This window comes from Equus quagga, chromosome 2 (assembly GCF_021613505.1).
Source record: "Equus quagga isolate Etosha38 chromosome 2, UCLA_HA_Equagga_1.0, whole genome shotgun sequence".
NCBI lineage: Eukaryota > Metazoa > Chordata > Mammalia > Perissodactyla > Equidae > Equus > Equus quagga.
In genome coordinates this window covers 169,644,816-169,661,000 of record NC_060268.1, presented here as the reverse complement: position 1 = coordinate 169,661,000, position 16,185 = coordinate 169,644,816, and the positions used below count along the sequence as shown (strand labels likewise).

The window sequence follows — 16,185 nt, the reverse complement described above, 5'->3', positions numbered from 1 at the left end:
GGACAGGGCTGTGAGAAGCCCAGGGGAAGCTGCCAAGGACACGGGCCTCTCCTTCCCTCCCAGGCTGCTCCCCGCCCCCGGCGGGTCCGCCCCCCGCCCATAGCCCCGGGAGGAAGGGCTGTTCCCGCCAACCCTCCTGCTCCACCCCAGCCTCCCGGCCCAACCCAGGCCGCCCCTTGGGCCACCCCTTGTCCACAGCGGTAAACCGCGGCTTTGACCTTGGTGCCTTCGCCTGCCCCTCCCCCTAATTCCAAACCCAGAGGGGCCCCGCCCGGCTCGGGGAGACCATGCGCCGAGAATGGAGAACAGCTTCGGAGGCCAACTACGTGGTGGGCAAATCCCTGGATTTCACGCCCCGAAGGGCGCTGAGCGAGGCGCAGGGGTGAGCGCCCTGCATTCCTCGGGTTCACCTGCCCGGGTGTGAGGGTGAGGAAAGGGAGGGGAGACTGGGCGGGGGGGGGGGGGCCCTCCTCCGCCCCGCCCCGCGGGCTGAGCGCACAAAGGCGGGAGGCGGGGCGTAGGCCGGGCGGGGCTGGAGGCCCGGGGGCGGCGGTCTAGGCCCGTCCAGGTGAGCGACGCGGGACGGGGCGGGGACGTGTCCGCGCTGCTGACCCCTCCCAGGCTCCCAGCCCCGGCAGCCTTCTGCTCCACGCTTCTCTCCTCCGCCTCCTCCAGGTGGGCCTCCGTACGGCATCCGCAGCTGCCCAGCCTACCACCCACCCGCGCCGTGCCGGGCGCCTCTGTTCCCCGGCGCCACACTTTGGGGCAACAAAATCCTGCCCTCAGAGTTTAGAGGTGGTCCATTCACATCTCCTTGCCGCAAGAACCCTCAAAGGAGTTGCTTAACCTCTCTGTGCCTTATTTTTCTCATCTATAACATAGACACTCAATGGGAACTAACCTTTAGGGCGGCTGTGAGGATTTAAGAATGCAGTCCTGCCTTCACCCGTGTCATAGCAAGTGTTCTATAAATGTCTGAACTGTTTAAAAAATTCCCATCATTGCTGCCTAGCCCTCACTGTGGCCCTCCCCTCTACCCCTGAGGCCGCTTATCCTGGCCACGTGGGCATCCCTTTTGAGACATGAACTGGCTGGGCAGGGTAGGACTTGGCAGCATCAACGGAAGCGAGATGCAGGACCTGGCTCATCTGGGGAGACCACAGGCCACCCTGGAGCGGGAAGGGGTCTGGCTTGGGAGCTAGCATCAACAAAAACGGATGCTCCAGTGGTCCACCCACCACCCTCTGCTCACCCACCTTGGACTCTAGGCCAGCTTTTGGGGACTTCTGATCCCTTCCAGCCAGAACTTGCTCTACTCCTTTGTTGCGGGGCTGTCCTGTACATTGTAGTGTGTTTAGCAGCATCCTTGACTTCTACTCACTAGGTACTCGTAGCATCCCATCCTCCAGCACCCCATCTTCCAAAAATGTCTCCAGACACTGCCAGAGGTCCTGAGAGTGGGGTGGGGGTGGGCTGCAAAAATCGCCACTGCAACCTGATTGCACCTGGATAAAGAAAGGCCCTGGGGGTGAGGGTGCCTCATCTCTTCCCCTCCCCAAGGTTCCTGAGTCCTACATGGGGGATCCTAGGTCTTGCTCATCTTTATATTCCTAACCTCTGTCACAGCGGTGGCCATAGTGTGTGTTCAGTTCATGATTGTTGGGTGGACGGATGGAACGTTGGGTGGATGCGAGGAGGGGCCCAGGGGAGGGGAGATGCTGGTGGGTGTTGATCTGCATACCTGTTATCTGAGTTAACCTAAATGGTGAAGACCCCTTGGTATGGTGCCGATGGTTTTATAACTGAAGGCAGTGATGTCTGCTGGTTTTGTGTAAGATGGTGGTGCTGCCTCTCTGTCCCACCCCCTGCCAAGGTCATTCTACTCCCAAGGGCTCTAGCAAACACACAATGAGTTCCTGAGGCAGGGATGTCTGATGAGACAATTTCCTTCCCTCTTCCCTTCCTTAACAGAGAGAGAAATCATGGAGTCTTCCAAGACCTTCATGAGACAGCTGCCAATCACACCAGGCTACAGTGGTAAGTGGTGGTGTGCCCTGCAGCTGTGCCTGGCAGGAGAACCGTGCTCCTGGTCACTGTGCCTGCCTTGGCCCACTGTTCATGTCTGTCTCGCCAGGTGGGCCAGTACAAAAGTACTAGAGCTTTTAAGAGACTTGCTGCGAGCACTCCTTTGCTGAAGATGGCTGATAACTGGGTTCTGATAAATGGCGAGATATAACAGGCCAGATCTCCCAGGACATGGCCTGGTATGTGGGAAGCCCTTAATTAATGTTGGTTGAATGCATTTGGACCAGGATAGACACAGTGCTAAGAGGGTAGACACAGTGAATCCACTGAAACCCTGTCCTTCTTCCCAAGCTGGGCTTTCTCAAATCTGGCTCTAGGGCTGTTCTTATGGTCCATCCTTCGTGTGTCCCTAAAGGGAGGGTGACCAACTGCCCTGGCTTGACCAGAATGGTCCCAGTTTTAGCACTGGAAGTCCTACTTCCTGGGAAACCCCTCAGTCCTTGGCAAACCAGGACAATTGGTCACCCCACCTAAAGGCTTCTTCTCCTCAGGCTTCTGGGCTACTAAGAATTTACTAAGTCACTTCCCCGTGACAACCCATAGGCCCTCAGCTCTCACCTACAGGTGTTCTTAGGAGAAGAGATCGGTGGAGAATATTCCAAGGTTGCCCAACCTCACTCTGGTCCTACTGGTTGGTTCTAGCAAACTGAGCGTCCGATCTCTGCTTGACCATTGTGTATGTGATTGTAAGTTACTCAGCTGTCTGTGGTGAGCAAACATTTCTATAAAATGGGTTTGTTAGTTCCTGAGGGCTGCTGTTTAAAACAACATGTTTATTTGCTCACAGTTCTGAAATCCAGGTGTGTGTAAGGCCACGCACGCTCTCTCCAAAGGCTCTAGGGGAGGATCCTTCCTGCCTCTTCCGGCTTCTGGTGGCCCCAGGCATTTCTTGGCTTGTGGCTTTGTCACTCCAATCTCTGCTTCCATCTTCACAGGACTCTTCATGTGGCCTTCTGCTTTGTGTCCCTGTGTCTGTGTTTCTCAAGTCTCTCTCTCCTTTCTCTTGTAAGGACACCAGACGTTGGATTTAGAACCCACCCTAATCTAGGGAGATCTCATTTCCAAATCCTTAATTATATCTGCAAAGACCCTATTTCCAGATAAGGTCACATTCACAGGTACCAGGGGCTAGGAGTTGGATATATCTATCTGGGGGGCTCCGTTCAACCCACTACATGGAGTAATGATAGATTCCTCATGAGATTGTTTTTGGACATTAGCGAGACTCAATAAAAATAGCTTGTATTCCTTTGTGTGTGTGTGTGTGTGTGTGTGTATACAATTATAAAATATCTATAAAGATCAAAGTAGGCCCTAATAGAGGAGAAACCACTGTGGCAGAGCCCCTGTTATGGGGTCTCCCCCACGACATTAAGGTATCTTTTCGTTGCCTAAGGGTTGGGGAGGCTGGATGGAGGATGGAGGACTTCAAGATCAGTCTAGTAATCAGATTCTTCCAGAGGCAGCTTCTTGCAAGGTGCAGGGGTGGAGGTCGCTGCTTGCAACTCTGAAGTCAGCTTTTCTTTACCTAAGGGCAAAGCAAACTGCTGGGCTTCAATCATGAGAGTTACTTACTTATTTATTTTCCACTTTAAAACCAAGTTCTTAACCCGTTTTTCCTCATTTGTTGTTTTTAAAAAAGGTTTTGTTGTGACGATATTATAGTACTTAGGATTCAGCATCCCGTTTAAATAAATAGTTGTGTTTTACCCTTACTAATTGTAATGATTATATGTTATTTTGTGGGAAATGGTGAAAAATTGTTTTAGGGGTGGGTCTTGCAGATAATGAATTTACCTTTTTGTGTAATAGGTCTCTGCTTTTAATAAGCCCGCAATTTCCCGATGGTCCGACAAGAAAGATCCCAAATTGCATTTGGGAAGTGTCAAGGAAAATAAGCTTTCTCTCTAAAAAGAAGAATAATTTCAATTACTCCTCAGACTATCATTTTGGCCCATTAAATGCTTTCCCCATTTGCTGTGCAGGCTGACATCAGGGGCTTTGCTATCAAAGAATATTACTGTCATCTCCTTTGTTGAAACGGGCCTTCCCTCCCTAGCTCCAAGGTCGTTTTTTGTGGCCTTGGGAGGGCTCAGCTGCAGTGGAAACAACAGTACTGCTTGTATTAATGGCCTTTGGAAGAATGCAGTGTGGTTGGCCAAGGAAGAAATGCCAAGGGGTGGGCTGGGCTTCTGGGGAGTTTAAGCAGGTTCTAAATCCCTTGCTGAAGGCTGTGATTCCCTCGACTCTTGCAGGCTTCGTGCCATACCTTAGCTGCGAGGGAACCTCCAGTGAGAACAACATGTCCCACTGTCTGAAAACCTTCCAGGAGATCACACAGCGATATAAAGACCAGCTGGAGGAATTTCACTGCTCGGTCGCCGCTGCCCCGAAACTGAAGCCCATCTGCTCTGAGGAGACGGTCCTGCGGGCCCTGCACCAGTACGAACGGCAGTACCACCCCACGAGTCTGGGTACTGGCTCCCAGAAACCAGCCCCGCTTCCCCGCCAGGCCCCAGGTCCACTGAGCTGCCCCAGGGAGCACAGAGTCCAGCACGGCTCCAAATCCCCAGGCAGCAGTGCAAAATGGAAAGGCTCAGTTTCTTAAATTGAGAAAGAAACATTTCCAGGGGGAGGGGGACACAGGTCGGGGGAGAGGGTGCTGGGAACTCAGACCCCTGGGCAGACGTTCAGACACCAGCTTCTGTCTCAGTAGGTACCTCATTTTAGTTGCTTCCTCTGTGCCAGGCGCCATGATTTCATCAACCACCCACAACAACCCTCTGAGGTTGGTACCACATTCCCTTTTCAGAGATGGGAAAGCGAGGCTTCCAGAGGTAGTGTCCTAGTCTGGGGTCAGACCTGGGTTTGAAGCCAGCTCCTCCAGGTACCAGCTGGGTGGGAAGGGGTTTTTCACTGAATAACAACCACAATAACTGACAAAAACAACTGACGATGTGACTGTATAATGTTAATAGTCACAACAATGTTTTGCCCTCGATCATTTTTAAGGTCTAAAGACCTATAGGAAATGTGATGGACGGATTACCTTTGTTATTATTACTATCATTGTTTGGGGACTTTTCAGGTACACGTGCTAACTCACATGTTTCTTAGGCTTTAAAAATTTCCAAGCCATTCCAAAGAATATCTGCGTAAGAGTTTGGAATTTAGCCCAGCTCTGCAACTATTCGCTGTGTGACCTGGGGCAGGTTGCTTCCCCTCTCTGGGTTACATACAGTTCCTTCATCAGAGCAGGGAAGGATGGACTAGGTGCTCCCTGGGGTGCCTTCCAGCTCTGAGGTTCTGGGGCTCAGTGGCCTAGTTCGATTCTTACCGGGTGAGGCAGATGGGGCAGTAATCTTTCATCTCTCAAATGTGAAATTGCCGGAGGCCATCCAGCCAGCCAGCCAGAGTTGTCTGTGACCTGAAGGCAGGCTCCCGGTCCTGAGCCTGACGTGCTTTCTCATGACCTGGATGCTTCCCTTGATCCCCTTATGTAAACTGTCAAAGAGCAATGTCTGAAGCTTTTTCACTAGTCTGAGAAAGGAGCGGGATCTGTGTAGGAGCTAGAATTTGAGAATCAGACAGACACGGGTTTGAATCCCGGCCCTACCACTTCCTTGCTGTGTGACCTTGGGCAAATCTCTCCTAGCCTCTTCAGGGTCTCAGTATCCTCCATAATAAAGTGGAGAGGATAGTGGCACCAGTGTCTTACGGTTTGTGAGAGAATGACGTGAGAGATGATATGGAAACCCCTTACCGAGGTGCTGGCGCCCAGAATGTAGAGGCCAAGGGGCTCCCCTGGGGCTCACTGTTGGGATGCCAGCTAACTTGAGAGCACTGCCCACCCTGTGGCTTCTCAAAGCCCTCAGGGAGCATGGTGTCTTTTTACAGAATGCAAGTACGTAAAGAAACCTCTCCAGGAGCCTCCAATCCCTGGCTGGGCGGGCTACCTGCCGAGAGCCAGGGTCACTGAATTAGGCTGCGCCACACGGTACACTGTCATGGCCAGAAACTGCTACAAGGACTTCCTGGACATCACAGAGCAGGCCAAGAGAGTGCATCTGAAGCCATATGAGGAGTGAGTCTGGCCTGGGGTGTAACCGCAGGTGACAGGATCCAGGGGAAGAAGAGATCTCTTCCCAGGGTTTCGGGGATGCCCCCAGCTCAGCACTAAGACTGCTTTTGTGTCTGACTGGTTTTACAGAAGGGGCCTTGTTTGTAACTGTACAGCCTTCCCAGTAGGCAGACACCCTCTGCTCCCCACCTGCGCCCACATTCTCCAGAAGCCCTGCTTGTGGCCTTTGCTGGTTTGCAGGGAGAGGCTGGGAGTAAAACCAACAGGGCCGCCTGTCCTGGCAGCAACCTAAGGCCCAAGGGTGCCAAGGGAGGGAGATGGTAGGGTACTGCATGGGGTGGTTCTTGTGGCCTCAGTTTTCCCTTCTGTAAAATGGAGATGATAATCCTTACCTTTAGGATAAATTGTAAGGATTAGAAGTAAACATCCCGTGCTCACAGAGGACCCACACAGATCATATTTATTCTTAGTTGTATTATTAATAAAAGGAGTAACTCTATGTCTTTTGTTCTTACTTTAGAATATACAGAGTTAAGTCCACACAACCTCCTGCTCCTCCAAAAATTTTGCAGCACGAAGGGCTGCTGCCAAAATATCCGGATTTCTCTGTTCCAAGTAAGGGAGGACTCTCTTTCCTTCCTACTATTTTTAAAAAGGGGATGAAATGTTTGCAGTAGCTTCTCTGCTTAGCTGGGCCACCTGTCTGCAACTTTTGGGGATGGTTTCTCTTCCAGGTGGTAGCTGTCCCGCCCTTGGAAAACCCCTGATAGAGGATCCCAGCCCTCCAGTGACGTATGGCAGTACTGACAGACCAAATCTGTCACGCAGCAGGAAGATTTATCTAGAGCCGCTGTCCTCAGCAAAGTATGCAGAAGGCTAGCAGCAGAGAGCCTCCGAGGGAGAGGTGAACTTTTAGGGGGGCTCAACAGCTTACGGTTCTCACGTGAGAATCAGCCTCTCACCCACAGCCCAGCAGGCACTAGGACATTTCATAACATAAGAATTCTTTTAACTGCCGTCTGCACCCTGACTGGTTGGCAACAGCGTGTGATTAATGTTGAAGACCTTTTATTGTCCTTTGGGAATAAAGAGGATCCTTCTCAGCATGCTGAAGGTTTCTCTGGTTTTTTTCCGGGTTATGTTGACCTCAAGAATTCCGGGGTGGGGCCCCTCTCTTCCTGACTCTCAAGATAACATGGTGCTCCCGGACCAGGCTCTGACTGAAGCCCTAGCCCAGCCCCCTAATCAGTCGGTCCTTGTCTGCCATCTTGGGTGGTGGCTGGCAGTTCGCAACACTGCACAGAGACCACACACACCCCAACCCAGATTTTTCAGAATCCCAGTCCCCAGGAGAGCCCAGCTTGGCAGGCGCCAGCTGTATTAGTTTCCTAGTGCTGCTGTTTGCTTACACAAACAGGACAAAATTGGTTTCTTGCAAAATGGTGGCATAAGACAACAGAAATTTATTGTCTCATGGTTCTGGAGGCTAGAAGTCTAAATGCAAGGTGTTGGCAGGGCCGTGCTCGCTCTGATCCTTAGGGGTGAATCCTTCCTTGCCTCTTCCAGGCTCTTGGTGGTTTGCTGGCAATCCTTGGGGTTCCTTGGTGCATAACTCCAATCTCTGTCTTTATCATCTCCTGGTGTCCCCCTGTGTCTCTGTGTGCTCCCATGACTGTCTTCTTATAAGGACGCCGGTCACATTGGATTAGGGTCTACCCAGTCCAGTATGACCTTGTCTTAACTTAGCTGATTACACCTACAATGACCCTATTTCCAAATAAGTCACATTCGGAGGCACTGGGGGTTAGGACTTCAGCGTCGTTTTTTGGGCGACGCAATTCAAGCCGTAACACTGGCTAACGTCCTCTTGCCACTGACAGGCACTCTCTCTGACCTCACTCTGCAGCCATTGGCACTCAGAAGAAATTGAAAGCAGCTTCTGGGGCAATGAGGCCGTTGGCATCAAAAGGCTCAAAAATGTGCAGAGCCAACAGAGGCAGCCAGCTACTCCTGGGAGTTTTTCCCAGGGCGGGAATTTTCGCCAGGGTCCCCCCGCCCCCAGGGTTCCATGGGTAGAAATTAGGAGTCAAACCTTTGACTTTGATTGGAAAAAAGTTACGCCTTTGTTTTCACTCACCTCCAAGGGGAATTTAGTATTGTCTTCATTTACGAATGTAGGCAGCAAACCACGGCTGCTCTGTCACCCGAACCCAGTAGAAGTCGCAGATCTTTCCATTTCATATTTGTTGCAAACAGCTTGAAGTCGTGTTACTGTTGATCACTACTTTATAATTATTGTAGTTATTAGGGCTCCTATATTTACTTTCTAAAATATTGTTATTCAATATATGCATAAAGAGACTCATATGGCTATTTCACAAATTTGTTCTTTTTAATATTTTGATACTATTTCAATATAATTAGTTTCTTTTGTAATCTCATGTATTTATACATTTAAAAACAGTATTCTGAGAAGAGGTTCACAGGCTTCACCAGACAGCCAGAGGGGCCCTGGCACAGAAGTGGTTAAGAATCCTTGTCCAGGGAAACAACCAAGGGTGTGTGTAAAGGGTGATTTTTCCTACAAAACAAGGCAACAACCCAACCCCGTGGGACGTGGGATTACAGTACATCCCATTATTAAAAAATAACGTGACAGAAGAATACTGTTGTGGAAGAATATTTATGATACAGTACATGAAAAGAGCAGCCCATAAAACTGTACAATAACGGCAAACCCATGTGGACACACACACACACATATTCACACACTATAATACTGTTTTTTGTTTATTAAAAAAGAGAGGAGAGCTAGATAGAGCTAACCCATAATGCTACCAGTGGATATTTGGATGATGGTGCTATTGGTCATTTTTATTTTCTTGTTAGTGTTTTTTCCAATTTTCCACAGCCAACAGGTATTACTTTTATAATCAGGAGAAAAACGTTATTTTTTACATCCTTCTGTGAATTGATTAAAAGATGTTTTAATCTTTTAGAGATTGTATGCTTAAAGGAAAAAAGCCACATCTCAATAGAAGGTAGCAGTCTCTTCAAAGAGCTTGGCAAAGCTCAGTGAATAGTCAGGATTTTTTCCAGCTTTCTTAAAACACTGGGAGAGTGACTCCACAGTCCCAGGAAGGAAACTGGGAGATAGACAGACCCCTCGCCTGCCTGGGGCGGTGTGGTCCAGCCTGCTGCAGCTCTGCGGGCCCCTCTGAAGTGAGTGACACGGAAGGTATATCTGCTGTGTCCCCTCTCCCAAACCCACAGAGTTTGCCGATGACTGCTCTAGGCTCAAGGTTATTGAGGTCATTGCCCACGAAATTAAGGGGTGCCAGGATTAAAACGACTCCTTCTAACTGCCCTCATCTTGATCTCATCCACAGGATCATATCGTGGATCACTCTTGAAGTCACTGGCTAATTCATTTGGCACCAACCTTTTAAACATGGCTTGAGCTGTAAAACGAAAACAAAAAACAACCACCCAATGACAGAGGTAACAAAATTGAATACAGGCAATTTAAAGAATTGTTTAATAGTATCTAATTCCCCTACGACTTCATGATTAAGATCACCGAGTTCAATGTGCAAATCTGTAACTCCTTTTGTTGAAGCAGTTCCGCATCACGAGTCTTTTCCTTAATCTTTATCCTTTCTGTTTCTCCCTAGCCTATAATTTCCCAAGCGTCGTCTGTCGGGGCAGGTAGAGAGGTGATTTTACTGCACAGCAAATTATCATTATTAGCACAAGCTGCATCTGTAATGAGCTCATTCTTGCCGCTAAAAACAATTCCATTACCTGATAAGACACAATTCCCTGAGTCTGGAAATGCTAAAGAGACAGAGGGTGCAGGTTTGTATATTTTCTTATGACAACGAGGCCTTTTGTTGGGACAGTTTGACTTTCATGGCAATTAAAGTGCTCCTTTGAGGTCACTTCTTTCTCTGTCTGTGCAAGAATTGACAGTTCCCCTAGAGGCTGGATGTTGGGAGAGGATGCTCCGGTTCCTGCCCTCACTCCCCAACTCACAGAATAGTGGCCGGCTGGCTCTATAGAGGATCTCAGTCACGGCTCTAACTTTGCTCCAGCACAGCTGTGAAGTGTGTGGCCAGGAGGCAGACTCTCTGAATTCAGATCTGCTTTTTTCTGTCTGTGTGACTGTGGAAGCTCTCCTTACCCTCTCTGAGTCTCAAATTCCTATTTTGTAAAATGAAGATGACAAAAGAGCCTACCCAGTAGTGTGGGTATGAAGATCAAGCGATGAAGTGGGTAAACCTGGCCCACACCAGCTCAGTAAATATTGTCGTCAATTACCATTGGGGTAAAAGGAGCTGGGGAAATTGCTGACATGGGTTAGGTGTGGGAGCGTGATGTCTTGGAGCCCACACAGTGAGTTATTAACAGAAAAGGGTTCAGGACCCAGGGCTCCTGGCCCCTAATGACATGCTCTTCTCACCACCGCCCTTTTCTTTTGGGGCTTCCGCCCTGTGAGGCGGGCAGACCGGGTGTGGTTGGCCAATAACAAAGCAACAGCAGCAGCTGCTCATGAACTTGCTTATGTCAGGCTCTGGTCTAAGCCCCTTTCCTAGAATAGCTTATTTAATTAGTGTAAGTGTTTTCATCTTAAAGATGGGGAAACTGAGGCACACAGAGGTTAAGCAGTTTGCTCAGGGTCACACAGACAGTAAGCAGCAGAGCCAGGATTTGAACCCAGGCAATCTGAGGCCAGTGTCTGCACATGTAAACTTCATGTCACGCTGCCACATCCCATGGGCCTCCTCTGTGGCCATTGTCACAGGAACACGAAGTACTTGTAAACGAGTCATGGTTTCAACATTGAATCAATTCAGAAAGAAAACAGATGAGAGGATAAATGAGAAACACAACAGTAGAATGGATGCAACAGAGCCAGTAAAGTGGGGTTCAGGGTGTTGAGACCTGGGCTTTGGGGTTTGTGCCACGTAACTGCTGAGTGATCTTTAGAGAGAAACGTAACCACTCCAAGCCTTTAGTTTTCTGTTATAAAATGACAGTCCCTTCCTCATGAGATTTTTGGGAGGATTAAGTGGGATAACGCACACAACAAGCATGGCATGGCATTTTGCAGGCATAAAACTCACAGGCCCTCTGCCCCCTTTTGACCAAGCTAAAGGCACTAGAAAAAAATGATGAAAAGGCAGAAGTCAAAAGGTTCGATTAAGGCTGAAGACTGGACGGCCTCATCGCCCCGCCCTGCTCCTTGGCCTTGCTCATCAGCCTCCTGTCCACCCTGGCAAGAGTTTCAAGAGTGGGGTCCTGGCTCCTTCTTTCCCAGAGGCCTCTGTGTTCCTTAAGCAAATTACTCCCCCTTCCCCAAATATCCAAAGTTTGCCCTGGTGCCAGGCCTAGAGTGAGCACAAGGGTGAGCTGTCATTAGGTAAGATGGCCCAGGCAGGCAGAGGCCCCATCTGCTGCCTCCTTGACAGCCTTTTTTTATCAGCTGAGAGGGTGGGTGTGTGGAGCGAGTAGGACATACCAGCCTCCATCAGTCTTCTAAAATTAGGCCCCCTTCCAAGAAAAAATACAGGTGGCCCCCCTAAAGGAGGCTGATGTATCCCCAGCAAAAGCCCCGTGCCCCTGTTTGGATTCAAGCCGGATTTGTCTGGATTCTCCAACGGCTGGGAAGGAGCGTGCACCCTGCCTTTCCTGACCAGCCTGGGCTACCATCAGAAAGGGGCACAAGGCACTCCAAGGCCTGGAGAAGCTGGGCACCCAGCCTCAAGGTCCTTCAGGCCTTGTTTCTGATGTGTGTGTGTGTGTGTGTGTGTGTGTGTGTTCTCCTGAAGGTCACACCAAGGGCAATTCTCCCAGGGCCTTTCCACCTGGCTGCAGCTTTCTTCCTCCTGCAGTCCCAGCCTCCACTCCAGGATCTGGGTGTCTGTCAGCTGGTAAGAGACCCCTTGCCCAATGCCAGTTTACCTAAAACCGCTTGCATTTGCTTAAACTCTACCCAATTTTGGTGAATGCTTAAAGTATTTTTTGACCTATTTGTCTGACTTATTTTATAATTCATGCACACATTTATCACATCTGCTGTTTTGTGGAGGTTGGGGTTCTGTTTTTCTTGGTTGTCCATTTATCCTCGTTTTATCTACTTATGAATGCTTTGAGGACCTATTAGATTTATTGTCGTGAATGCAGTGTTTTATTTGAATGCTACCCCAGCCTCCTGTCCTGAAGGCACCAACCCTTTTAACAGGACATATATTACTGAGGCCCTTCCTTCTAACCCAGAGGTTGAAAACATTTTCTGTGGAGGGCCAGATAGTCAATATTTTAGGCTTCACAGGCCATCTGATCTCTGTTGCAATGACTTAATTCTGCCATTGTAGCAGGAAAACAGCTGTAGACAACATGTAAATGAGTGTGGCTGTGTTCCAAAAAAACTTTATTTATAAACCCTGAAATTTTAATTTCATACTATTTGCACGTATCATGAAATAGTCTTCTTTTGAATTTTTTAAAAAAACTTAAAAAAATGGAAAACTCTTCTTAGTTGGAGGGCTATACAGAAATAGGTGGCTCATGGGCCCTCATTTGCCAACCTCTGTTCTAAACCACAAATTAACCCAAGGGGATAATGCTAGCCAGGATCTACTTGTGAGTGGTTTATTTTGTAAGCAATATGGGTCAAGCAGGTACCCTTTTGAGAGAGACCCCTTTGGAGGATCTGGGAAACAGAACCCCCACGTGCCCCAAACATTGCGATGGTAGCTCAAACCTGCTGCCAGGAGAGAGGAGCACAAGGGTGATGTGGGGCTCAGATGAGTTGGGAGAAAGCCTGCAATTGCGAGAGAGAAAAGGTAGAAACAAAAGCCTGTAGAGGCTTTTCATACCCTGCATTAAAGTTAAAATCTAATTTAGATGAAAATGGATGCATAGAAATTAAACGTGCGTGCGAGGTGTTCATCGTCAACTTGTGCACCCTGTAACGATAGCTTTACCAAATTTATTCCCTTGGCTTGAAAATAAAGATGCTTTTTGAAATTTGATTTTGTTGTTTTGCAAATTGTTTTAGCTTTGTGAATAATGCAAACTCCATTTCTGATCTGCCTCAAACAAAAATAGAGCATTAAAGTGTTTAAGATTCAATCAAAGGCTTGCTGTGAGTGGCCCAATATTAAAATAACAGAAAAATCAATTCAATTTTTATTTTGAACATGATTTGTCACAAATAGCATTCTAATAGATAACACTGATTATATGGTAGCAAATGTAATTTATATATACCGAACTCTACACCTTTGTCAGAGTCATCATTAAGGAATTTGACACGTATGCAGGAGAACAATAAATGTCAACTGAAATATATACCAGTTAGATATAAATGGGATGATGAAATGAGTGATGCTGGCACACGCTATACTTATAAGTAATAATATGCATCTAAAATAGCTTGCGTTTTCAAACAAGAACTCTTTTTATGTTGTCATTTAAAATATCTCATATTTCTGAAGGTCAGGAATAAATGGTACTATTAGCATTAAAAGCTAGTAAAAGAAAAAGTAATTTGTTGTTCATTTAACATAACATTTTACGAAATAGCTTTGTAAAGTATTCATTTTTTCTCCCTATGGAGGCTGAGAAGACAGGATGAAGATGCCTGGTTCTTAACGCAGGGCGTTTTATGGCATCTTTGTTAACTGTTAACATCTTGATTCAGTGAGATCTTTGTGAAATTACGTGGTTTGTGCCTGGGCAGGTAAATGCTAAGAAATAAAGCTGTTCGGTCCTCATCAGTGCCATTTGGTATGGGGATGACAGCGTGACACTGAGGACAAGTGGCAAGGCTGTCAGAGACTGAAGATGGAGAGTTTCAGTGTGACAGACACAGGTCCCCAAGAGAAAGAAGAGGGAGGCTCTTGTGTGTGTCTTGGGAACAGTGGCAGAGAAATCAGGATTTGAATCCAAATACAGTTGTGGACCATCTTGGGGTCATAGAAACCCACTCAGTCACCTTTCACAAGCAACCCTTCCTACCAACCACAGGCCCTGAACTCCAAATTATTGTACACCTCCCTCTCTCCTTTTCCTCTTAAATTTGGATAAAAAATTAAAACTACAAAAAAATAACACTGACAAAACACCATTATAACCACCACCTGCAATTAACAAAGATGAACCCTTTGTCATATTTGCTTCAAATCCTTTTGTAATGAAAAATGAACATAACATTACTCATAAAGAAGGATTCCAAATGTCCATGTTTTGATATTTTGTACCACATGTGCAGAGAGTAGTATTTTGTGAATAAAAATCTATATAAATGGTAATTTCTGTATCTAAATAGTATCTTCCTGATACATACTTTTCTTCTCAACATGACATTTGGGGGATCTACCCGTGTTGATCCGTATGGACCCTAGTTCCTTCTTTTCCAGTGTCAAAGTGATATTTTGGACGATCTGATGGGTGTAGATGTCATGTCATTGCTTTCGTTTGTATTCCTCTGATTGCTAGCGGAGACGAATAGCAAACTTTTATTATTCAGGTTTCTCGTTGTGCATTGCCTGTTTATGTCCCTTTGTCCATTTGTTTATGGGGCTGTCCTCTTCTTTATGTATTCTGAATACTAACTCTTTGCTGTGTCCACTTTAGACACCGTCTCTGAGGCTGCACTTGTCTTTGAGCTTTGTCTTTGGTGTCTCTGTTACTCTTAAAGAACGATCGCCCTTCCTGCTTCGTTTACTGGCTGTTTATCATGTGCCAGACACTGTACTAATGCTTTATCTCATTTAATCATCACAGCCACCCTGTGCGGGAGGGCTCCTGTCATTCCTGGGTAGGTGTTGGGTTGGAGAACTCAGATACTACAGGTAGGAAGAGAAGAAGCTGGGATTCAAGGCCAGCTCCGCTGCAGAGCTGAGCGTGTAAGCCCTGTACCACACTATGAGAACTGTAAGAGTAAAGATTAGAGTCTTTACAAACTCCTAGAAGGAAACACATATGATGGTACTCAAATCTGGCTGTACAGGTCCCGGGAAGTTCTAGAAAGCACTGGTGCTGGGCCACACTCCAGAAATTCTGAGTGGTCCTGGGTGTGTCCTGGACAGGGGGTTTTCTTTTAAATCTCTCCAGTCAATTCTAATACACAGTCAGGGCTGAGACCTCTGTGCTGTCATTTGTGGTTTTATTGGGATCTAGGAAGCCTAGTAGGTGTCGGACAAGGACGGCACCAGGCAAGATTTTAAATGCTATATAGGGCTTCAAGAAAAAAATTTCAGAAAACACTAGGAAAAAGGAGAATGAAAGAAAAATCCCAAGGTACTGAGCTCCAGTGCGTCAGTTCCGCTGTGATTTCGAGGCACGCCTGCAGAGGGAAGGGAGCGCTCCTTCCGCTCTCCTTCTCAGACTCTCAGTGGATGAATCGCCTGTAGTTCTCTTCAAGCATCAGCCACCGCTGTCATGATGCCATGCATGGAATTACTAAATAAAGCCCTTTCTGGATTCTAAGACTTGAACAGTGAATACTCTCACTCCTACCCAACAGGTGCACCCTACACCACCATCCCCCAGGCCCTGAAACTGACACCCTCTACCTGCCACCAGCTATGTAGTCAGTGGGGCCCCAGGAACAAGTGAGCAGGTGAGCCGGGGGCTGGTGGGAGGCCATTCGTCAGGGAGGCCAGGCTGGAAGGACCACACTCTGCAGAGGCCCCAGCAGCTCTGCCTGCGGTGGCACTGAGTCCCCCAGGATCTGGGCACAGACCCCCACTGCTTATTCACCTTGAACAGAGGCCATGCAGGCTGTGGCCCTATCCAGCTCAGGAAGGAAAGTCAGAAACCTGGGCCTGGCGGCCCCACCAGGCCCTGACCATGTGTGAGTTCAGGTGGTTAGAGGCCTCTGGGCAGCTCCTGGGGTTACAGCACCTGCAGAACCTGCCACATGAGATCTGGGCCCCAGCCGGCCAGGTATAGCCCTGTGAGCAGCTGCCCCAGACCCTCCAACTGACTTTCTGTTTTCTCCCAGGAAG

The 16,185-nt window shown here is 48.0% G+C and overlaps 1 protein-coding gene across 4 annotated transcripts; it reads left to right on the top strand.

The window, feature by feature from the left end:
- Window positions 1–180: 180 nt before the first annotated feature.
- Window positions 181–7,272, top strand: C2H10orf82 (chromosome 2 C10orf82 homolog). Of its 4 annotated transcripts, none has more exons than XM_046654208.1 (6): window positions 181–329; window positions 1,972–2,037; window positions 4,341–4,559; window positions 5,983–6,169; window positions 6,687–6,781; window positions 6,901–7,272. In XM_046654208.1, exons 1-6 carry the CDS (start codon window positions 299–301, stop codon window positions 7,044–7,046), a joined length of 744 nt encoding a protein of 247 aa, XP_046510164.1. In that variant the 5' UTR covers window positions 181–298; the 3' UTR covers window positions 7,047–7,272. The 4 variants fall into 4 exon arrangements, with proteins under 4 accessions (XP_046510164.1, XP_046510167.1, XP_046510165.1 ...); XM_046654211.1 differs by having other exon boundaries at window positions 181–382; XM_046654209.1 differs by having other exon boundaries at window positions 181–426.
- The last annotated feature ends 8,913 nt before the right edge of the window (window positions 7,273–16,185 follow it).

What these genes read in the sequence shown, in the direction of transcription:
- C2H10orf82 (XM_046654208.1), top strand. Translation starts at nt 299, where the DNA reads ATGGAGAACAGCTTCGGAGGCCAACTACGTG. An exon ending in CTTCGGAGGCCAACTACGTG is followed by an intron (nt 330 to 1,971) that starts GTGGGCAAATCC and finishes CTTCCTTAACAG; the next exon opens with AGAGAGAAATCATGGAGTCT. An exon ending in AATCACACCAGGCTACAGTG is followed by an intron (nt 2,038 to 4,340) that starts GTAAGTGGTGGT and finishes CGACTCTTGCAG; the next exon opens with GCTTCGTGCCATACCTTAGC.